At 34.8% G+C, this 24,651-nt stretch overlaps 1 protein-coding gene across 4 annotated transcripts; it reads right to left on the reverse strand.

Moving 5' to 3' along the window:
* Positions 1–227: 227 nt before the first annotated feature.
* Positions 228–21,743, reverse strand: ZUP1 (zinc finger containing ubiquitin peptidase 1). 4 transcript variants are annotated; one of them, XM_045544242.1, is made up of 10 exons: positions 21,542–21,743; positions 18,896–19,456; positions 14,272–14,382; positions 12,643–12,761; positions 10,527–10,695; positions 7,795–7,983; positions 7,354–7,519; positions 4,690–4,841; positions 3,505–3,725; positions 228–470 (listed from the first exon to the last, which is right to left on the reverse strand). In XM_045544242.1, the coding sequence occupies exons 2-10, from the start codon at positions 19,440–19,442 to the stop codon at positions 423–425; spliced, it is 1,722 nt and encodes a 573-aa protein (XP_045400198.1). In that variant the 5' UTR covers positions 19,443–19,456; positions 21,542–21,743; the 3' UTR covers positions 228–422. The 4 variants fall into 4 exon arrangements, with proteins under 4 accessions (XP_045400198.1, XP_045400196.1, XP_045400197.1 ...); XM_045544240.1 differs by having other exon boundaries at positions 18,881–19,456; XM_045544241.1 differs by lacking the exon at positions 21,542–21,743 and adding an exon at positions 21,174–21,254 and having other exon boundaries at positions 18,881–19,456.
* Between the last annotated feature and the right edge of the window lie 2,908 nt (positions 21,744–24,651).

Consider the following 24,651-nt stretch of genomic DNA (forward strand, 5'->3'; position numbering starts at 1 on the left):
AGTCACAATCATTTTCTTGGGCAAATTAGTAACCTCCCAGAACTTTAGCTTCCTCATGAGGCTAATAATAGTACTTATCTCACAAAACTATTTTGAAGCTTGAACTCATTAATGTGTGTAAAATACTTAAATAAAGGTACCTAATACAAGGACCCAATATATACTAGCTTATGGCTATAAAACAAGTTTCTGAAATGTGGATAAGAAAAGAAAAACAAAGCCCACAATGCAAACAAGATACTTTATTGAAATAATTACTAAACAATAAGGTTACAGGAGTAATTAACATTAAGCATTTTAGAAATGAAATTATAAGTTGAGTAGTTAAGAGAATTCATAGATTCGTAAGTTGTTATTAAGGAGTTCAGTATCTGAATTGGGAAAACAAAGCAAAATTTTCAAGCACTGAAATGCTTAATTCTTCAAGGAATCTTCTCAGCTGTAAAGACTTGAGAGGCTTGTCTCCTGGCCTTGAAAAGGAATTTTAAAAAACCATCAATTATAAGCTAGAAGTCAGTTAATTAGAATATGTATTATCATTCTACTATAAAAATAAAATCTGGGATTTTTTTCAATAATGAAAATTCCTATAGAAAAATTACAATCTCAAACTTATGAAATTAGGAATAAATGTTTTTAAAGATAAGCCATAAAGAAATTAAACAAATGAAACAGAATGTGTTGCTTTTTTATGAATAATGATCAAAAGTAAAATGCTGGCTCAAAGTCAGAGAGAGAGGGAGATAAAACACAGAAGACGGCCAGAGGGAGATAGGGATATGAGCAAAGAAACTTTAAGAAAATTATCTCAGGCCGGGCGCGGTGGCTCACGCCTGTAATCCTAGCTCTGGGAGGCCGAGGCGGGTGGATCGCTCGAGGTCAGGAGTTCGAGACCAGCCTCAGCAAGAGTGAGACCCCGTCTCTACTAAAAATAGAAAGAAATTATCTGGCCAACTAAAAATATATATACAAAAAAATTAGCCGGGCATGGTGGCTCATTCCTGTAGTCCCAGCTACTCGGGAGGCTAAGGCAGGAGGATCACTTAAGCCCAGGAGTCTGAGGTTGCTGTGAGCTAGGCTGATGCCACGGCACTCACTCTAGCCCGGGCAACAAAGTGAGACTCTGTCTCAAAAAAAAAAAAAAAAAAAAAAAAAAAAAGAAAATTATCTCCATCATTATGGCCTTAAAAATATCACTTCAAAAAGCTTTTCAATGATTGTGCTATTTTCACAACCTAAGTTCCAAATCAAGATATATTAAACCAAGCTAAATTAAAACAAACTAATTAAATCAAGTTGGCACAATGGAAAACTAAGAATGAAGTGAGGTAATTTTATAACTGTATATCAAACTGTGAAAAAGAGTTGAGGAACATGGTTATTACATAGATGTATATTTATTATTTGACTGAATTGAATTAGAAGGTATTTTCTAAAATAAATCCCTTCACCTAAACAAGTGCTCTAACATCTAGAACAGGATCTGGAATGGGCAGATACTCAAAATATTAATATATTTATGTCAGAAATGTCTTATGGTAATTTTAAGACAGTTGCCAGTATAAAAATATTTTTGAAAACCACTCACTCTCTTTGAATACTAGTTGCATGATTATTAAATATCAGAACTAATCAGAAGTCCAAATATGAAGAACAAAATATAAAATATAATTATAAATATCTATATTTTGGTATACTGTAAAATATCAAATTTGTTTTTAATACAATTTAAAAAGTCATAGTTATTACTTAGAAGAAAATGGACATTTTAAAACCAAGTTATAAAAACTAACACAAAATAAAAGTCATTATTTTGTCATTATTTATTTAAAGCTGCAAATTTCTGATGGTCTGTAGATCAACCACTATGTCAATATTTGCTGAATTCCTACAGTATATAAAGCACTGTTGAGAAGAACAGAATAATTATAAGACATAGATGCTAGAAAAAAACCTGAAAAAAACCACAAAGGCTTGAAGGCAATATGCAAAAACCAGTTATGTTAAATTAATAAGATTACATATTTTTGTTTCTCAAAATGTAGTATCTTTTCAACAATAAATGTGAAATTATTCATATACGAGGTCAGCAAACTTGACACTATGAGGCCTTTTTTTCCTTACAGAAGAGGCAATATTGGGCAGGGCTTTAGATGCAAATTGCCTAAATTGGAATCCTGACTGCTGCTTAGTATCTGTGTAACGATAGGACTATAAGGACTTCTTTATGCCTCAGCATTTTCATCTGTAACATGGGGTTGTTGTGTGGATTAAATTAGTTAATATATGTAAATTGTTTAGGATAGCACCTAGCACAGAATAAGCATTATACAAGTGTTATTTCTATTATTATTATAATCATATTATACTTATTATTCTTTTTCTACCTGATGGTATTGTGCATTGTTAGCCAAGTTATGATTCTTATAAAGACACAGCTACACAATTCATGGCTCAAAAACAATGGAACAGCATGAAATGCACAGTGTGGAAAGTATATTTTTAATATTCTAACCCCACCAGTGACTCAGTTTCCAAAACTAAAAAGATAACAGCTAACTAAAATGTTCAGCTAGAGTCCACAACAATATTTAACCACTCTCAAAAGTTATGTGTATATTGGTGAGCAAGGATCTTAGTATTTTAAAATAATTAAAATGAACCCTCAACTTTATTTGGCCAAATTAATGATAAGGTGAAAAAAGTGAATGCAATTTTGGTATTTAAGTCCTTGCAAAGAAATCTTTTAATGTATTATAATTAAACTGAAGAACCTCTTAAACAATCTTTGCTTTTATATATGTTATGAGGCTGAAAAGATTACTCTAACTCTCTTTTCAAAAAATTATAGTCCTTTCCCCCAAGATCCTATTATTTTCCCTAACTGTTTCTTTCCAATCCTCTGTTTATGTAAATCAATGTGAAGTACTCAAATAGGGGCATTACTTTAAGATACCAGGGCCTGTGCATTTTCTAGACTTAATGTGCTATCGCATAGCTTCAGTTCATACCAAGTAGAGGTTTTTTAATTTTTAGAAATTTTTCTATAATATACCACTCATCACTTAACTGCAAAGGATAAAGAAAAGAGGCAACTCTCCAGTTAAATTCTGGAACTGTGCATATCCCCAAGCACATAAAGTAGAGCCTCAGGAAACACAAGAATCACATTTTAATAAATAATAATTATAAAACTAGTATGAGGTATCTTTGGATTAAGTTAGGTTTTCTTACCATACATATTGTTAGGATTCATCACTCACCTGACATTAAACATTAAATATTATAAAACTGAATATTTATTTGAAGCTCTAAGTAACTGATAGTCATTCTGTACCATTTCAAATTTAAGGATGCCCATTCCAGAAGTGAAAAACCGTAAAATGTCTTTGCTAACTTAACGAAACAGAATGAGGTGCTAGAAGATACAAAGGGACAGCACTGATTTTAACTAAAAATTCTAAACCAACCCACTCAAGCCTCACATAATAAATAGATACTTACAATTTTCTCCTCTGGAGAAAGTGCACCCTCTATTGCCACTATCTGGTATTGCTTATGTTTTAAATTTCCCATAGATTTCCTAAGTTGCTTGAGACTGCTGGCTTCTATGTCTTGCTTTAATAGTTTCTGCATTTCTCGAGAAGGACATCCAGGGTCAAATATTAGTAACCATAATGTTCGGTTTTTTCTCTCTTCAATTCCAACAACTGTTCGACTATGACCTATCAAAAGATTTAAAAAAACAGCTATGTCATATTAGCTGTAGTTATAGTCTCTCTATATAGTGTGTGAGCATATCTATGTTTAGAACATAAATACACATATAGCCAGTCTCTCTGACATTTATATACCTGAGCTCTCCTAAGACACAAGAGTTCAATTCTACTTCAGTTTTCTTTTGTTCAATTTTGGTTTTCTAAAGGCTTCATTACAAAAAATTCTGCTTCTACTCTGCCACACTTTTCCTTTCCCAATCCCTTGAGTCCTCTTATACAAATTATCTCAGATGAAAGGATTTGAAATTTACCTATGTACCTATTCTGGAACAAAAACTCTCATGGTTCCAAAAGGTAAACAAAAGTAAAATTATATATACTAGAATATCAATGGGGAGAGCTTAATCTCTTATAGTTTGTATTCCTAAATAATGAAATTCCTAACATTTACTTCTCTTTATTCCTGTCAATTCAAATCATCAATTCAACAAAATATACCAAGTAGCTATGTGCCAGGTACTATTCCAGGCAGTAAGGTATACAGTAAAAATCAAAATAAACACGCTTGCCTGTTTTCATGGAGCTTATATTCTAACAGGAAGAGATATTCTATGAACAAGGTAAATAAGTGAAGTAAATGCCAGTGGTGGGAGGCTGGGATAATGAGTTGCACTTTGAAATAAGGTGAGGTCAGAGCAGGCCTCACTTAAGTGACACCTGGGTAAAGATCTAAGAAGGTAAGGGAACAAAAAAGGAAGGGTAAACAAAAAAACCCAGCAAGTCCAAAGGCCCAGAAGATGCCAGGAATCATCATTCTTTATTACTCAAGAATGTATTGTACTAACAAAGTAGCTCTGAAAATCAGACAGACTAATGTCACAACCCCTCCCCATTATCAGAATCTTAACCTGTCCTAAAGTAATAGTTTGTTGTTTTATAAATAACATTGTTACCTATGATTTATACTAACCTTGATGCTGAAGATAGATAGGAGGTTTAGATGTACACACTACCTTTGGACTTCCTTCCCTCTCTGCAGAATAATAGTTCAATATCCACTCAAATAAGCGAGGGTGTGTACCCAAAGGACCAGTCGACTTGTGAAAATCAACAATACGGCACCTATGAAAAAAAAATTGACAAAATGGATTATGTAGAGAATATTTTTAAATACATTAATTAACGGAGTTTTCATATACAAAGAATTCTTAGTTTGGAACTAATTTTATCTAGCCATTACTTCTCTATGAAGGAAGAAAGAAAATTAAATAGACTTTTTTAAATTTATCTACAAAACTGTCATTTTTGCAGGGAAAGTAATTATTTAAATAACTATTCATAATGCTGATGACTAATCTAAAGGTTGCAAACCTTTTCTGATACATAAACTTTTCATGAATTATAAATGAGGACCATACTTGATCAAAAAGTCATCTACATATAATCTGGGACACAGCTTTTATTCTAATGTTTAATCCTGATGATCAATTAGAAGCTGACTTCTGATTTTAATTTAATAGCCATTTGCATATATCAAAAATATCCTGAATATTTTTCCTGTCAGTTCTCTCAAATTCCAGTAACAGACAAGAATACCTGTAAAGATCATCGAAAAATGTGTGTATGCCCACATCTATACAACTATCTCCTATACATCCTCAGTAGTATTCTATCTTCAAGTGGGAGTCACTCTTAAATAAACAATTTTTTAACCAGAAGCACTGTATATACTACTCAACAACCATTTTAAAAAGAGTCAAGTATAACCAAAAGCATTTAATAGGTTTATCACTTTAAACAGATACCTGTACTTGTCTCTCTTGGTGATAAAACACCCAAATTGCAATGGTTGTTAACCTTAGCCTAAGCAAATTTACTGCTGATACCTTGCAATTGATTACTGAGTTTTAAGTGCTCAAATGAAACTTCTGAATAAATTGTTTAGAAATAGAAAGAGTGCTTTTGGGTTAGCAGTTTTCATGTTTACATTTAAAATATGGAATAATACCTACAGAGTGTGATTCATATAGAATGCAAAAGGAAGGCATTTCAAATAACTAGTAAACAAATTAGGGGATATTAATAGAAAAGATTTACTAAACTACTTAAGGTAGCAAGAAAAAAGCTGGATACATCAGGCATTTTAGAAGGAAATTTTCCTTTCCTTAAGAATTACTTAAAAGCACAGAACATGATAGACTATATATAACTGAAGGTGTGAACAGATTGGCAAAAAGAAAAAGAAAAAAGCAGAAATAATTTTAGAGGGCATTAAAATAGTTTAAATAATTCAAGAAAGTTATATGCACAATATTAGTTTTCTGTTAAAATGTAAGAAATATTTTTAGCCCTAAAATTAAGAACATGGAGGGATCATAATTATCAAACAACAGTTAACATCTGAATTCTTACTACATGCCTGTCACAGTTCTAAACACTTTATCTCATTTAATTGTTGTTTCAATTCTATAAAGTAGTTCCTATTAACATATTCTTCTATCAATGGTGAAATTAGGATATAGACAAATTAAGCCATTCACCTAGTAAGTAGGAAAGCTAGTATCAAGTTTAGGTAGTCTGACTCCAAAGCCCAAAGTCTTAACTGAGATCTTACAATTCACAACTCCAGACTTAAAGGGAAAAAGAAGTGCCCAACACAATGAATCAAACCCCACACTCATGGGGACATTTCATAATATCAGGGCCAAGAGAAGATGTGAAAAATTTCCAAAGAAAATAGATTATATGTAAAAAAAAAAAAAAAAAAAAGAGAATCAGATGGCATCTTACCTTCTCAACAGTAATACTGGTTGCTATAAGTCAATAGATTGGAAACTTAATTTGATCTGAAAATGATTTTAGAGATAAAGCCATCCAAACTATCATTTAAGTAATAAGGACTAGACACCCTTTCTCACGAAGCAAAGGAAGCAAGTGCTCAAGAAAAAGGGAGTAATCCAAAAAAGAGAAAGACATGGAATCCAGAAAAATCCGGGTCCCGTTACAAGAAAATAGTGAAGAAATGCTACACGGGAACAGCTGTGGAAGGGATCTAGAAGGCAAATAATCCAGATTGGCTCAACTAGGACAGATGGCTCCAAGAAGGAGGTGTCTGGAAATAAGGAGGACCTCAGATGGAGAGTTTAGAAAAACTTGAGACCATGATGCAAACAGAAAAAGGGGAAAAGAAAGACAATTATTAACACAAGAAAAATGTTAAAAGCTTGTTAGAAAAGGAAATACAATTAGTAATGAGCAATATTTAAGAAATTCTAAAGATGTAAATTCGATGACTTCACTAAAAATTGAGATTTAATCATATTAGAAGGATTGAGAGTGAGCAGGTGGAAGATTTAAAAAAACACAATAGACACTACGTCAAACTGATAAAACAAGAAATAGCTACAAAAGCATATTATTTAAAAACAATGGAAGTGACAGTTGCTGTGAGAAACAGAACTTGAGAGTAGAGAGGGGCATGAGATAGGGAATAAGCTGCTAGTTTTCAGTATAAGACTTTTAATACTACTTAATTTTATTTTTTAACTATTTCTTTGATATAAATAAAATTTAAAAACACAAAAGAAGCTCCCAGATATGGCACTAATATTTACTTGGGTTTTTAGGTACATACTTTATCCTTAGGGAGGTCAGCAGTGTATATACTTCACATGCTCCAATCCAGGCCTTTGTTCCCTGTAACCTATTATTAAGTTGAGAGGCCCCCTGAGGATCAAAACCTTCCTTCCATGCATCTTCAATCATAGACTGAATTTTTGGAATGCAAGGAACCGACATACCTAAAATCACACAAATAAACATGTTATGTGACAGGTACTAAAGTACTGAACATCACTTAGCAGTGTTATCATATACTATAGAGGAACCTACAACACAGTGTTTAGGACTGTTATTCCTAACATCTTCTATTATATCATCTTCTCTTCTTCCAACCAGAATTCAGGTTTCTTATGTAAATATCCCCTAACTTTGTTGAAGCTATAATTGTCCCTGCTATATATTAATTCATTCCACATCAAACAAATTTTATCATATGACAAGTTCAGAGTCATACCTTTCAAGCAATCATCATAAGTATCATTTTGTAATAATGATGAAAGCAGCATCTGGAAATTTCTATAACCGCAACCCCAACCTTTGTCACCTAACGATGAATGAAAGTGATCCACCATTGTAGAAAGCCACACGTGCCTCACATCTGTGGCAGCATTCTGATAATACCTATGAAGTGCTTCCATAATTCCTAAAGCAGAAAAGAGATACAGAGATTTAGAAGGATTTGTTATCACCTTTATATGGCTACCTCATACATTTTTAGTATCAACCTCTCCCTCAAGTTACACATCTAAACCCTGTCAATTCCATATTCTTCTTTCCCTTCTTACTGCTCCAACTTTAGTTCATGTCCTTGGCTTGTTACTACAATCCAATTTTCCTAACACTAGCATATTACGTGTTACACAGAATTGAAACTGTTTGCATCTTTCATCTCTGCATTTGCAGAGATTTTATTATGTGACAGAACTAAAATTTGAAGATGACTGTCCCAGGAAAAGGGTAAACATATGCACCCCTTTCCATGTTCTAGTCTTCAGATCTGGGTAGAATCGGAAGGCCAGTCACTTGAAGTGGAAATGCAGTGTTCTGGGGGAAAGCACAGGCCCCTGCTTAGGAAGTGAGTGGTTTTTATAAGAGTTTTTTGTTTGTTTGTTTTACTACCATCTCCCAAATTTTAAAACAAGATATTTGGTGAGGACTGTGGATTTTCATGGTGGCAGGGAATATGGAAAGTATACACTGCTAATCTTTTGTCTAACAATAAGCAAGTAACAACCAAATGCAAGAAGACAAGCTATTTGAGCTCCCATGTGTACACAACACAATTCAGAAATAACCAGGAGGACTCCTGCAGGCTTAACGGATGGCATCCTATTAACGTGTACTAACATTTATTACAAGAGAACATAAAACTTGGGGAAGCAAATTTTCTTTTATTTCTCACCCAACTGAAAGATAAGGAAGGTGAAACCATCACCAGAACAAAACAAATTTTTTCCAAATAAGTACATTCATAGTACTGGGTTGGCAGTTAACTCTTTTGCCCGCCTACTAAATACGAGAGAGTCTCTACCTTGTCCTGCATATTTTCTACAGCCTGAGAAACATTTCTATTGTGAGGCTACTTGGTAGTGTCAATGGGCTACTTTTAAAACTTCTATTATTAATAGCTCAAGCTAGTAAAACCTTATACTTCTCTATTGTGCTGCCATTAAAAACACCATTAGTGCAAAAAAAAAGACAATAGAATAGGTAATTCATTTAAGAGTAAATTAATTCAGGCATAATCAAGGAAATGCAAATTAAAACATATGTCATCCCATGACCCACTAAATGGCAAAAATTAAAAAGTGTCACCATCCATATTGTGAGAGTACACAATGAATGCAGATTACAACCACTTAGAAACTCTTGAAGAAGATCTGTTCCTAACTTGTAACAGTAAAAAACTGGAAACAACCTAATATTTGTCAATATGAAAACAGGTAATTTGTATATAATTCATAAAAGGAAATACTAGAGAGCAGCTAAAATGAATGATACAGCTGTAAGAGCCAACATATTTGAGCAAAAAAATTTATAGCATACATATTGTATCCCATTTATATACAGATTAAACACATATAATTATATATTATTTATAGAAATGTACATACACATATGTTTAGAGTATTCAAACATGTATGAGACTGATAAATATCAATTCAGGATAACAGTTCCCTTGTCGGGGAGAAGAGATTAGAATCAGAGAAAGGGTACACAAACGGCTTAAAAGACACATAAAAGGTTTTATACCTTTAAAAACTTTTAATATGACAAAACATTAACATTAAAAAAATCTGGGTGATGGGAACAAAGCTGTTTCCATATAAATTTTGTTACTACACTAACAGATATACAAAGAAAATAATTTTTAAAAATACTCATCAGGAAAAAAGACATGCTTTGGAGTGCAGCAGACCTGACTGTGAATACTGGCTGAGCCAATTAACTGGCCGTGTAACTTTGCCTTAGGGAAGTCATTTAACCTCTTTAAACATAATGACATCATCCAGAATATGTAACAGTACACAAGAGGATGTTTGTTTTGAGTTAAATGATACAATGTATATAAAGCCCTTAGTGTCTAAAAATGTACTGAATGATAAATAGAAAAGTAGCTAGCCACTTGTGGCTATTGAGCATTTAAAATATGGTTTTTCTAACTGAGATGTGCTGTAAAGCAAAAAATACAACATGCATTTTGAAGAATGTATAAAGAATGTAAATCATCTCATTAATTAAAATATCTCAATATTATTTAACATTGATTACATGTTGAAATAATAATATGAATACATTGGGTTTAAACTATTAAAATTAATTTCACCTGTTCCTTTTTACTCTTTAAAATGGATTCAAGAAATTTAAAATTATACATGAGGCTTATAGTATATCTCTACTAGACAACACTGGTCTTCTAGACCATCGTTAGTATCCAACAAAAAGTTTTTTAAAAGGTTCATTTTTAAATGTCAAAAAAATTAACATAATATATAAGAAAATTATCTTTAAGTGAATTATTTATTGTAAAAACAGAAGTTCAAAAGTTTCAAAACAATATTTGAACACAGTCTTATGCAAAACTACATAAACCATGGATCATGAAAATTAAGCAAAATTCAAATGATTTTGATTATTACTTCAGTGGTATATGCAATATTAAAACTATGATTTTGCTGTACTCACCAGAAGTTTTTGTATTTCCATCATCGATACCAATTGCTAGCGATTCCATCATATCAGCTTTTCTCCTATGAAATTCAGATGGATGCATTCTTCCCCTGTTTACTTCTATCTCCATATTTCGCAGTTGCTGTTGTTTGTAGCCTCCGGAATTATCTAAACCATACTGTCTCTATTAAGACATAAAAGACATAAAAAAACTCACGTAACTTTTATGTCCCTGTGCCTTGATGAAGATGTAAACTTAACTACATTTTTATTTTAAAATATTTGTTGAAACATTTTGGCTTATAGACTTTATACAAGTCAACTTAAAGATTTCTAGGAAACCTAAATCACACACACGCAGATCCCTGACTTAGTAATAATCACTTCTCTATAGGCAAACTCTACGGCAAGAGTCTTACTTTCCTTGTAGTAGGGAAAGTAGAGGATTCCTGTCTTTCTATTACAGGTATTGTGAAAGGCAGAAGAGTTCTGAACATATTGTTGATTTTTTTCCAGGTAACTTGCCAGTCTTTGTTATTTGGTTCCCAGGCTAGTCCACAAAGGCCTATTTATTTCATAATTCATTCATTCAATCATGCCATCCAGTAAATGAACTATGTTTCTGCACACTGGACTGAGAATCTCAAATTGTATGTATAGAACTGATTCTATCTAAAGAACTAACTTGCAAAGATATATAATAAACCTCCTTAAATATTGGAAACTTTTTGTATTGATGATGTTCAAAATTACATAAGGCAGGCCGGGCGCAGTGGCTCACGCCTGTAATCCTAGCGCTCTAGGAGGCCGAGGCGGGCGGATCGTTTGAGCTCAGGAGTTCGAGATCAGCCTGAGCAAGAGCGAGACCCCGTCTCTACTATAAAAATAGAAAGAAATTAGCCAAAACAACTAAAATATATACGAAAAAATTAGCCGGGCATGGTGGCACATGCCTGTAGTCCCAGCTACTTGGGAGGCTGAGACAGAAGGATCACCTGAGCCCAGGAGTTTGAGGTTGCTGTGAGCTAGGCTGATGCCACGGCATTCACTCTAGCCCAGGGAACAGAGTGAGACTCTGTCTCAAAAAAAAAAAAAAAATTACATAAGGCATAGAAGACTTAGGAAAACCCTATATTTTCTTTCCTCCTCTGAATCCTGGTGGGAAAATATTTTGCAAGTAAATGAATCATCAGTGAGAAAAAAATCCTAAATTACACCTTCCAAAGCACATTCTAAGGAAAAATAGATATTGTGAGATGTCTGACAAAAAAAAGGTCAAATAAGTCTGGGAAAATTATGATATGTACAATGCATGTTAGTATATTAAAGGCTCTGAGAAGTCCTGAAGTATACAAACCTGTTTAATTGAACACTTTCAAAACTACTCAATCATAAACCCTTTTTATTTATACGCTATCCTATTAACACATAGAAAAAGAACATTTAAAAACTCTATGAGCATTATTAGCACAGATGATGCTAAGGTCCACAAATTGGGACTGAAAAAAGTAGAAATGGATGTTAAAAATGAAAATGTATTAAAAATATAACAGATGCCGCCAGTTTAGTTCAGTAGATACCACGACCCACCTAAGATAAATAAACTCTCAAATATCATCAAGAAGTATTTTCCATTAAAAATGGTTCTTTCTAAATACCTGAAATTGCAATCTGTAAAAGAACTGAAGACTCAGGAGACATTAATTCTAAGTATAAATTTCATTTCCAAGTACCTATAAAAACATTTAAATTCTAAGTCTTGGTTTCCTAATTTGCCCCATCAACTAACAGAGGTTTGAATCCAAGCTTTACCACTTAATAACTGCCTGACCCTGAGCAAGTTACCTAACCATTCTTTGTCTCCATTTCTTCATCTGAAAAAAAACAAAGGGGGGCTAAAATAACTTCTTTATGTGTTTGTTGTAAAGATTTTGAAAAGACTATATATGAAGGGATTACCCCAGTACCTAATCAGAATGAGTACTCATAAATGGTGGCTGTTATTAACTATAAAATACATATAACAATTTTTTTATTAACGACAAAAATAATAGGCTGGAGTTTTGAAAGCATATTTGAAAAATAAGAACTCCACCAAATCAAAATATATAATTGTTATTAATCTTTGTACCTGTAGCTTCTGAAATTCTTCTCTTTCTTGTCTTGATTCCTCAGATTTCCTCTTTCTGTCTTCTTGTTGAAGCTGGTGAGCCAATTCTAGACCACTGGAACACTGGACTCCATCCATGCCTGTTAGACATTTTTAATGTTCAAAATGAAATAACTACTGCAATCAAAGCTTATTAGCTAATACACATTTTAAAAAGAGTAAATGCTATTATTTGTCATTTATTCATGACTATAATGTCATGGAACCACCAAGTAGAAACCTAGCAAAATTCAAAACTGCTTCGGTAAGGGCTAACCTCCATATAAGTAACAACTAATGTTCACTGAGGGTTTAAGCTATGACATTTTCATTAGTTATCTCATTTTACCTTCATGACAACCCTATGAAGTAGGTATTACTATTTGCTGAGGAAATCAGAATTTAAAGAGGTTAAGTAACACCCTTCATTGATGCTCCTTAACACAACTAAGGCAGATTGATTTTTCAAAGAAATACTAGGGGAGAAAATGAAAATAATAGAAAACATAGAAATGTATGCTTACAAAGTACAGGTGTTAGAAAACTTAATTACAGTTTGGATCCAAACAAATGGTGCTACTTTGTAACATCTTGCCCTGCTTCCTCTCTCCCCATTGTGCCCCAGATCCATTAGTAGTCAGTGGCTTCTGGCCAGTACCTTGTCTCCCTAACTCCACAACCTGATGGTTAAATTATGTTACTAAATATTCTTTCTTTCCTTTCAAGCCTCTCAACAACTGCTTTGGTCCCCCCTTCTTTCTATTTGGTGTCCCCTTCCATTCCTGGGGATATACAATTCACGAATGATTTTTTGTATACCCTGACACTATCTACAGTGATTTACTCAGACCGTATCTTTCTCACATTACCCACTATTGGCTTACAGCATAATACATGTGCCCATACAAAGCCTATCATAAAGAGTGAGAATTATCAGATATTCAGCTTCAAAAGGATTATCTATCCTTCCACAGTACTCTCTTGCAATCTTGTCCAAAGGAAGATAACTCACCAGCTGGAATAGTTAGTAGAAAACCACCAGAATAGAGAAGTATTCTCATCTAGGGGTTAGGCTGAGTGAGCAGATAATGCTGTCCATGGAGATCACTGATATGTAGTAGGATCATTGATACTGGACAGTAAAGATCCCTGCATTAATAGGAGCTATCTATGTACCTTAAGAAACTATAATAGGGTAGAACACAATTGGTTTCTCTCAGGGTCCACTTTATATTTTCTTTCAGTGGGTTTGTAAAACTCATATAGGATCTTTTCACTTCTAAGGCATCATAATGATTAATTGAGCAATGTCATTATTAAAAAACATATGGGACAAAGGAAACTTTTATAAAAGAGTCACTAAAAAACCAATAAGTGATTTTGGAAGCTGGAGTAAGCAGCTAGAAATGCACTGAAAGACATTTTGGTTATATAGTTCGTATTCATTTTAAAAGTGTATATGCCATACAGCAGTTTCTAATTTAACAATTTTTGCTGACCATATGCTAAATTCAATTACTTCTAGCTGCTGAAGGAATGCCCTCAACTTGTAAATATAACACTTAAAAAAATTAAATCACAACATATTCATCTTTAAACATAAAAACATACCTTGTCGAAAGGCACTTTCTTCTAAATGCAAATCAACATGTTCCTGGAGAATATGGTAATTTGTACATATGAGCCCACACATAGGGCAGTCATAGAGTGGTTGATCACAGTCTGTATAAGAGACGTCATAAAGTAGATTTTATTTTTTAAATTTTTATATTTTTCACTTCATATCAAAAATTGTCTACAACCTATTAACCCTACAAAAATAAGAGCTCTTTAAACTTGGATTTAAAAGTTATTTCTCCAGGTCTAGGGTCAAGATAGAAGACTGAACATAGCACAAACCTCTCTTACCATTCAAAAAAAAAAAAGGAAATATTAATAATAAACATTCAGATCTGTAGTCAAAACAAGAAAAGTAGGAAAGAAAACCAAAATGGCAAGTAGGAGCCAGTTTGGATATGTGTTTTTAGAGCTAAATTCTCAGCACCCACCAAAATGAGTGGTGGTAAGATGCTGAACTTTAGCATCCAGCATAAAGCTGGGAACTGGGACCACACTGACTACCTCAGATCAGGGATTAAAAAGCTGTATCTATCAGCACTACAAGCAGATAGGTCCAGCTTGCCAGTAACAGAAGCAGCAGAACCTCTGTAAGACCAAGGCCTGGCAGAGAACAGGCAAAGAAGAGGGACCCAGAATTATGCATATACATAGAGTGAAAGCACTGAGCAATCCATACTAACAGGCCTTCTCTGGAAGTGGAGACCGAACAGCCAAGGTGAAGGAACCATGAAACTGCTTCACTGGGAGGAATCATGAGAGAAAACTCCCATAACAGATGAATACTAAAATTTGAATTGCAGAACACATTGGGAGGGCTAATGCCATGAAAACCAGTCCCAAAATCCACAAACTGAAGAAGTCACTTGTGAAGAAATGGAGTGAACAGTAATTTATAAAGGATTGTAAAAATGAGTATGTTCCAAATAGTCACTGAAATAAAGGAGGAACTGAATCTTTGAAACCAGGACAGAAAGCTATGAAACAGAAACAGAAAGGTAAAAAAAACCCATAAATATTAAAAATAAATGATATAATCATTGAAATAAAAAATTCAATGGCAAAACTGGAGAGAAAATGAGGTATGTAAAAGTATTCAGAAAATATTTCCAAAAGCAGCATTAAGCAATAAAGGTATATGGCTTCCATAAGTAATGCTGCAGGATGTGAGAGGACATTCAGCCAGTTCTCTACCATAAAATGCCTCAGAGTTGGCCAAGAAGGCCTTTGTTCATCTCTTTGATCATCACACTACTGCAAGCCAATTTCTAGTTTGAAGTGATCACCAACCTTCTTCAACACTGAACCACTGCACCTCACATCTCTGTATACTTTCTTTACCACTGGAAGTCTAAGCTTCATAAGTTAGCCATTATCATTCAATGGAGTCATCGAGGGCTGACTTAACCACCAACACTGTTGTGGGACAATCAATCCATTCTAACTGGTTATTGGCTGTGTCTTAACAGCCTTTAAATATTTGAAGTACATCCACAAATCTGACCCAACCTATCACCCCTCCCAACTTCTCAAGGCCTACTACCTCATCGTCCAGAAATCACAGTCTATTATCAGTCAGCCTCTTTATAACCACAAGCTTTCTCTATATATTCACTAAACCTTCTTGCCTTAACTGAAATCTGGTCGGCCCATGAGACCCCATTTTTCCTATTGCCCCCTAAGACACAGGCAATTTTTCTTTCATAATTCAGGGTCCTAGAAGTAGAAAAGGTGTCCCCTTTGCTCCATTTCATCACTGTCAAACCAGTGTTTTTCCTACCTTTTTGAAAGCTCCATCTTTTTACCAGTTCATGTTACCAAAATATATAGCATCCCATACCTTTCTTAGTGGCTAATGTTTTATTAAATCCTACATACTTCCTTTCATTTACTATAGATTTTAGCACCTGAATCGAAATCTTCTTTTTCTAGCCCTTATACTGTGATCATTCTTAGCAACTTCACTATCCATAAGGATAGTTCTTTGCCTTCACTTCCAACAATCTTGTCCTTCACACTAATTTAGCCACTGAATGGCATAATCATAACCTTGATTTCTCAGCACCAATAACTAAACCACTTTTGAAATCTCAATTTCAAACATCCCTCTTCTAACTACCTATCCTTCCACCTCACTTCTTTTAATTGCACCACTCTAAAGTCTTTGCCCTAATTAAAACCACCAATATAGAATATAATGGCCTATTTTTTTGTCATTCATCACCTCTCTGATGTTTTTATTTACTAGATTCCATGCATCCTCTAAATGATAATCATTCCTTTAAACTACCTGCAAACTCACCTAATCCATTTGTTGTAACTAAAAGTTGGTTACATCTAGCTGTCTACCTATTCCACTTCTATACTTCTAATGACAATCAGGTCTTTTTTGATACAACTAAATATATGGACTCAAGACTACCATAAGCCACACACCAGTTTACTGAGAAACTTACAGGAAACAGTGTATAAGTGCAATGTGTCTGGCATTTCTCATCAGTGGGAATCCTTGCAGCAGTCCACAAAATTTTCATTATCAGCAGATAATAAAATCACCTACTTAGAACACTCAAGGTAATCAATGGACAACTATTAAAATTACTAAGGGTTGAACAAGATTAGATACCTTAGCTATATAAAAAAATTGATAATGCTTCTATAAACCTGCAAAAGTTAATTAAGAGGAAAAAATCTAATTTACAAAAGCAATACAAACTATAAACTATGCAGGAATAAAACTAACACAAATGTATAATGAAAATCAACGTAAAATTTTATTGAGGGATTAAAAAAGATGGCCTGAATTCAGAGGTGTATCTTGATCTAATTTCAAACAAAATTCCAACAGAATTTTCATGAAACTTGACGAAATGGTTCTAAAACTCAAACACCAAATGAGAAGGTCTAAGTTAAAAATGAAAATGAAGAATGAGGGAAGTATTATCCTATCTGATGTTGATGACATCTAACAAAATTATAATTTTTGAAATGGTATGATAATAAGAAAACAATAGCCAAGCAGATAAATAAAGCAGAACTAAAAGACTTATCCAAATAAATATGAAAACTTAATAAAAGATAAAGTATTATGAATCAGTGGTAAACCTCGTCCATACAGGAAAAAACTAGAAATTTGTTTTTTAGTTCACACAATACACACAGTACACACAATACACTCACAAACACACACAAGCCAGATGGAGTAAAAAAGAAACGTGAAGAAAAGAATATAAAACATTAAAATTTTTAGAATAAAATAAGAGAATACCTTTTTGATGTCAGGGTACAAAATACTTTTTTAGACAATACATAGAAAGCAAACATAAACAAAATTTAAATCCTGCACAAAATTAAAGGATAATCAATAGCCTATGGCATACAGCTGAAGTCCAGGATTGGTAATGAGAATATATTTCAAAAGCAAGTGAGGAAAACAACTCAATAGAAAATCAGACAACATAAATACAGTTGAAAAATGCACATAACTTAATACATACATATACAAAAATATAGAATGCTACTTCACAATAGAGGAAATTAAAATAACTGCAAAAAAGATATTAATTTCACTAAGAATCAGGGAAATGCATGAAAAAAAGAATCCACACACTGACTTTATACCTTTTGCAAAGATTCAAATGGATCGTAGATCTAAATGTAAAATGCAAAACTATCAAACTTTTATTTAGAAGTTGGTAATAAGTTTTTAGATACAACACCAAAAGCATGATCCATGAAAGAAGCAATTAAACTGCTCTTCATTAAAATTAAAAACTTCTATTCCACAAAAGTCCCTGTTAAGACAATGAAAAGATAACGCAGAATGGGAGAAAATACTTGCAAAATACTTCTCTGATAAAGAACTTGTATTCAAAATAAACAAAGAATTCTTAAAACTCAAAAAAAGAAAAAAATATAAGATCCTAAATGTGTACACACCAATAAGAGAGCCTCAAAATACATAAAGCAAAAAACCTTACAGAGCTTAAAGGAAAAACAAATAAACTTATAGTTAAAATCAGGGATTTCAACAACCCCTTCTCAAAAATTGGTATAACTACTAGTCAGCACTAGACAGGGAATCAGCAAGGATATATACAATCTAAACACAAACAATAGGAGCTAATTGACATATATAGAACAGTCTGCCCAACAAAGCATAATACTCTTTTTTTTAAGTGCCCACAAGACATGTACCAAGATAGAACATACTTTGAACCATAAAATACGCCTCAACAAATTAAAAAAAAAACAGGTATCATACAGAGTATGTTCTCTAATCATAATGGAGTCAAACTAGAACTCAATAAAGAGTCCAGGACAGTCCAGATGCCATTGAGCTGGTGGAAATAAAAAGAATAAGCTCCAGAAACTGGGCAGAAAGGTTTCAAAATTACTCTCAATATAGCTGAAACATCTTATATCTGCATCAAAATTCTTTCTCATAATTCTATTTTTATATTGCAATAATGGCAAATGAAAAATGTTACAGACATAAGATGGAGTAATGCAGTAATCTGACTTACAAAGCAACTTTTAAGACCAGATATTAAATTGAGAATACTGTTACTTTTAATAATTTATAATAAAATGAACACTTTACCTTCTAATGGATTACCTAAAAGATTGGCATGCTTTGTTTTCACGTGAGTTTCCATATCTTGACTACACTCCTCTATTTTTCCACAGAATGGACATTCGGGAAGACTGTATACTGTTTCATAAATCGATCCTTTTCTTTCAGTTACGCCAGACTGTTCTTCCTTACTTTTCAGGAATTTTTTAGATTCAGTTAAGTTCTCTGCATAAAAGGCTTCATGTTTTAAAGTACTATCTTTAGGCAGGCTTTGAGCTGAATTTTTCAGATGATTAGATGCACAAGCTGAATGAATACTTGAACTAACTTCTGTTCTAGACTGTAGGATGTTGTCCTTTTTGTGATTTGAAGCTCCATATTGCATTGTATTTATCCTCTCAAAGTTTCTTTCCAGTGTATTCTGCTCAAAATGAGCAGTTTCAATATGAAAACACATTTCATCATAATTCACACCTGACAACTTGCAAAATGGACACACAACTTCATTTTCCATGTGAACAATTAGTAGGTGAGTCTTCATGTCTGATTCTGAGGTTACTGTTTCACCACAAATATCACAGGAAAGCATGGTATGACAGGTAGCTAGGAAAGAACACAACATTAATTTAAGTTTCAAAGAACTGAATAAAAACTCATGTCATAAAATGATTTGAGACAATTGTTTAGTATTTAATGCTAGGTTATTTAGATGAAGTAATTTTCAATGTACTTACTGTTCCTCACATATACAAACTTATTTATAAATCTCAACCAAAATTTCAGGTTTATGGTTTCAAATAAAGGCAATAGTAATGTAAACAAATAATTTTTAAAATAAAATATTTCAAAAAGTGTCTGGTCCAAGGTGAAGAAAAAGTAATATTTAAAAAATGGCCTGGCTTGAGCAAGAGCAAGACCCCATCTCTACTAAAAAAATAGAAAGAAATTATATGGACAACTAAAAATATATATAGAAAAAATTAGCCGGGCATGGTGGCGCATGCCTGTAGTCCCAGCTACTCGGGAGGCTGAGGCAGGAGGATTGCTTGAGCCCAGGAGTTTGAGGTTGCTGTGAGCTAGGCTGACGCCATGGCACTCTAGCCTGGGCAACAGAGTGAGACCCTGTCTCAAAAAAAAAAAAAGGCCCAGGTAAGGTAACTCCAGTAACAGAAAACAAAGAGAAGAAACCTGTTTATCAATTGATGTATCTAAATATAGAACACTAAAGTTGATTATAATGGTGATGGTAAAAATAATCTCTAATAATAAGACTTAACACTCAAACAGCTTTATATGTATAAAACTAATTTAAGCACTACTGTTAGAATAAGAGATTAGAAGACAGGGCTGAGACCGTATGGTGAGGCTTGCAGATTTGGGTGCAGGTGTCAACCCTCAAGCAGAAGCTCTAACTAGAGGGGCTGATAACCACAGACAAGAACCACCTTCAACTGGCTTGTCAGCTATCTCTGCCACCTTTCATGAACTTCGGCTAATTATAATATCATTTACGTTGTGATTTCAAAATTTCTCTGCCTTTTAAATCACCATGACAGTTCCCAGACAACCATATAAAGTATGAAAATGGGAGGGAACCTAATCCTAGAAATTACTACCCAAATTTTTAGTAAAAGCCAACCCCTTGGTCTTGAATATTCCTCCCCCCAAGTAGTACACCTACAAAAAATCTAAAATCATTTCCTCCCAGTACGGCCGCTCTCTTTCCTGTCTGCTTTCCCCACTGAGAGTATACTTTTGTTTTCAACAAAAACCTCTCCTTGCTTGGCTTACATGAGATGTCCAGAAATTCTCTTCTCCCAACGTTCACAAAAAACCTGGAAGAACCACCATGCGGAGGCAGGTAACACTATTATCATTCTACACATAGGGAAACCTTGGCTCAGGTAGGTCACCAAAGCCAGAATACAGTGGAAGCCAAAATCCTAACCCAGTCATGCTCCATGGCCTAATTTACTCTCACTCCAAAGTAAAAAAGCGGAGGCGGCATGGTAGAAAAGAGCACTTATTCCAGTGTCGAGAGAACTGGGTTAAAAATCTCAGGTTTCATCATTTTTTATAATCTCATCTCTTTGAAGCTCAATCAGTAAAATAAGTCATACTAGATCAGTAGTCACTTTTGGATTTTATGGACTAAGGAAGTACTGGCTACTGACACAAACGTAATGTCGAGAAATAATTTGTAAAAAGCAATCGCCGCCATCACCTTCCTACTACACACCATCGTTCAGCTAAGGACTATTTAAAGACAAACAGGAAAAGAAAAATAATGACACTATTCCCTTCGTTTAAATAAGTTTACCTTTACAAGACCTCCCTACATTGTCTGTATGTTTCTCATTTCTCTCCAGCTAAGTGTTAGAAGGAAGTTCTCCCTACCTCCCCTCCCCAGCCGGGAAGAACGTCACACCCAGAGTTTCTTCTCTTCCGGCGGCTGGGACGCGGCCAAACACAGGATACACTTGGATATGGACTCAGAAGCGGGACAGAGACATAAGAAGGCCAGTGGCAGGTGCCGGGCTGGGTACGTGCTGGGGGAGGCGGTAAGGGCCGGAATGCCACAAGGCATGTCTGCGCCAACGGCCAGAGCCAAAACACAAAACCAGCCCAGACACTAACTAGATCAAAGCTTTTGGCGGGGAAAAAAGGGATGCAACCATCAGTTCTTACCCGCCCGGAAAGGAGGCAGCTGCGACACTGAGCTCCGCTCGGCTTCCTCTTCGGTCCTCGCCGGAAGAAGGGTGCTTGCGCGGCATCCAATACCTCTCCCAGCCAGGCCCTCCCAGTAACCAGAGAGTCACCGTTAACCGAGAAAAGAATCAGGGACTCCAAGAAATTCTTACGCCTCAGTACCACATTCAAAAAAGCACTTCCTTGGTCTTCCGGAAGGGAAGGAATCCCAGCATGCCCCGCTCCACGCCGATCTCGGATGTAGTGCATTCTGGGAGACGTAGTCATTTTTTTTACATCCTTCCCATTCCCATTTTTTTCTCCCCCATCTGGGTTCCAAGTCCTGATTTGCTAAGAGAGAAAACTAGGCTCTGAGGTCTTAACTCAATCTGGGTGAGCTCATACGGCGGGTCCTAGGCCAAGCACGAGTCTACCTTACTCTGTCTAGGGCCTCCTGAATAGCACTCTCTAACTACAAACTGTACTCCGCAGATGGAGGATAAGTAAGATAGGTTTTTTCCTTGCAGTTACAAGATCACAAATATCTTATTTTTGTCATTCATCCCTTATTTAATTCAACAAATATTTAAAGAGTGCTTATTAGAAAGGTATTCTGTTTGGAAAAGGAGCTGCCGAAGTAGTACACAAAATCCATGACATTTGAAGCTGACAGTCTTATGAGGCGGAGAAAATAAAAAGTAAATGAACAGATCATAATAAGTGCTATGAAGAAAATAAAATTGGGTTATAGAGATACTAATGTTAGGAAAGGTCTCTCTGATGAGGTGAGTGTGCTGATGAAGAAACCTTGCACCAACAGGAGGAAGAGCATTTCAGACAGAGAAAATATCAAGAACAAAGGCCTAACGCTGGAGCAAAAAGCACACTTTGTGACCAGAACATAATGCAGTAGGGTGAAGAGATTACAAAATGAGGTCAGAGTTATAGACAGGGACCAAATCACGTATGACCTGGTAGAAAGCTATTAGGATATTTAAATAGGAGGATGACATGATCTGATGATAAACAGTATATTTTTAAAAATTATTCTGGAGGTTTGTGGTTTAACATGGCAGGTTGAACATGTACATTTATATTCCCCTGTCTTTCAAAATCTACTAAAATGATAGTAGTAGAATAAAAATAATAACAATGAAGAGCTAAAGAGAGTCTTACAAAACTTTGAAAGCTAAAAAACGGATAAATGAATAATAATTAACTTAGCTAAGAACAGAAGTCAACAAAAAACAAGTCAATTCATACCTCCCCAAAATCTGGAAGTCTTCAGAAGTTAAAGACATGATACTTCTGAAGAGGTTGAAATTTGGGACTGAAAAAAGAAACATTATGCTGAAAGTCTGAATAAGGAGCACTTAGAATCTCACCTTCAGATTTCCTTTGTCACCAGTGTGAGTTAATTTTAGGTATTAACTTGACTGGATTGGGGGATGCCTAGATGGCTGGTGAAGCTTTGTTTCTGGGTGTATCTGTGAGGGTGTTTCCAGAGGAGACTGATGTGTGAGTCAGTGAACTGACAGAGGAAGACTTGACCACAGTTTGGGAAGACACCATCTATTACTAATTGGGGGCCCTGCTAAGACAAACTGATGAAAGAAGGGTGATTCTCTCTCTCTTCCAAAGTAGGACACCTTTTCTCCTCCTTCCCTTGGACATCAGACTCCAGGTTCTTTAGCTTTTAGATGCTGAGACTTGCACCAGTGGCCTCCTGGGGGCTATCACTTTCAGCCTCTGACTAGGGGCTGTACCCTCAGCTTCCCTTGTTCTGAGGCTTCTGGACTGAGCCACATTACTAGCTCCTCTGGTGCTCCAGCTTGCAGATGGCATATCACGAGACTTCTTCACCTCTGTGATTATGTGTGAATTCCCAAATAAATTTCCTCTCATATATCCTGTAAGTTATGTCTATCTGGAGAACCCTGACTAGTACAACTAGGTTGTTATGTGACTCAACTTTTCTGTCCAGACAGAAGGCTAAAGATTTAGTTCATGAAGAAAATGAATCAGAAAGGCTATGAACCCAGAAATGAATAGCTAAGGGTAGGGTCAAGGTGCTGGACTGAAAATGGGAAATGGAGAAAGTTAAATACTAAATCATGAACCCTCTAACCCTTTTCCCCATCACATTCTGATGTCTGATTTGTGCCCCCAAGGCAGGAGATTAAAAAATTCCTCTGCAGAGAAGTTGATTGTCCCAAGAGAAATGAGCTATAGATGTCAACTTTTAGGAAGTTCTGCAATAGAACAGTGAGGTCTCCATTTTACCACTTTATAGGGAGGCCACCGATTGACAAATAAACAAGCCCCATTGACACGCAGCTTGCAGTAGGTTTCTTTAGTGTCTTACTCTTAAATATGAATGGATACATGGATACTCAAGGACTATCAGGCATTTGAGTACATCCTATGGCAGGTAAGATGGAAACCAAGAAAAAAAAAAAGAGTGAACTCTGAAGAAACAAAGAAAGGAGAAAAACGTTCAATGGAAACTATAATTAATATCTTCAGAGTGATAAGAAAATTTAATCTTTTAATAAAAAATAGGAAATAGTTCTTGGGATTAAAAAATGTAATCACAGATTTTAAAATACATATGTCATTAGAGGGCTGAAAGATAAAGCCCAAGAAATTTCTCAGAAAACAGAATGAAAAGAACAAGGGATGAAAAAGAGGGGAAAAAAAATCAAATGATAAATTGTGTTCCACATCCAACTAATAAGAGATACAGAAAAGAATAACAGCAAAAACAGTGGAAAATTAATTATCAAAGAAATGATACTGAAGATAATTTTCCCAAAACATTACTTCTCATCCATTCTAAGTTCCCACTAAAATGAAAGAGGAAGCAAAGAAAGTGTAAGATACGGAATTCAAGAAGCTCCTCCAAAATGAGGGAGAACAGAAAGAAAATGAAGGAAGGAAGGAATAGAACAGAGAGAGGGAGAAAAGAAGCAATTCACAGATCACTTTATGTTTGTGATCTTTCTGAGAGAAATATACCCTGTAGTAAGCAGAATAGTGGCTCTCAAAGATGTTCATGGCCCAATTTACCAGTACCTGTGAAAATGTTACCTTACATGGCAAAAGGGAAT

Source organism: Lemur catta, chromosome 2 (assembly GCF_020740605.2).
Source record: "Lemur catta isolate mLemCat1 chromosome 2, mLemCat1.pri, whole genome shotgun sequence".
Taxonomy (NCBI): Eukaryota; Metazoa; Chordata; class Mammalia; order Primates; family Lemuridae; genus Lemur; species Lemur catta.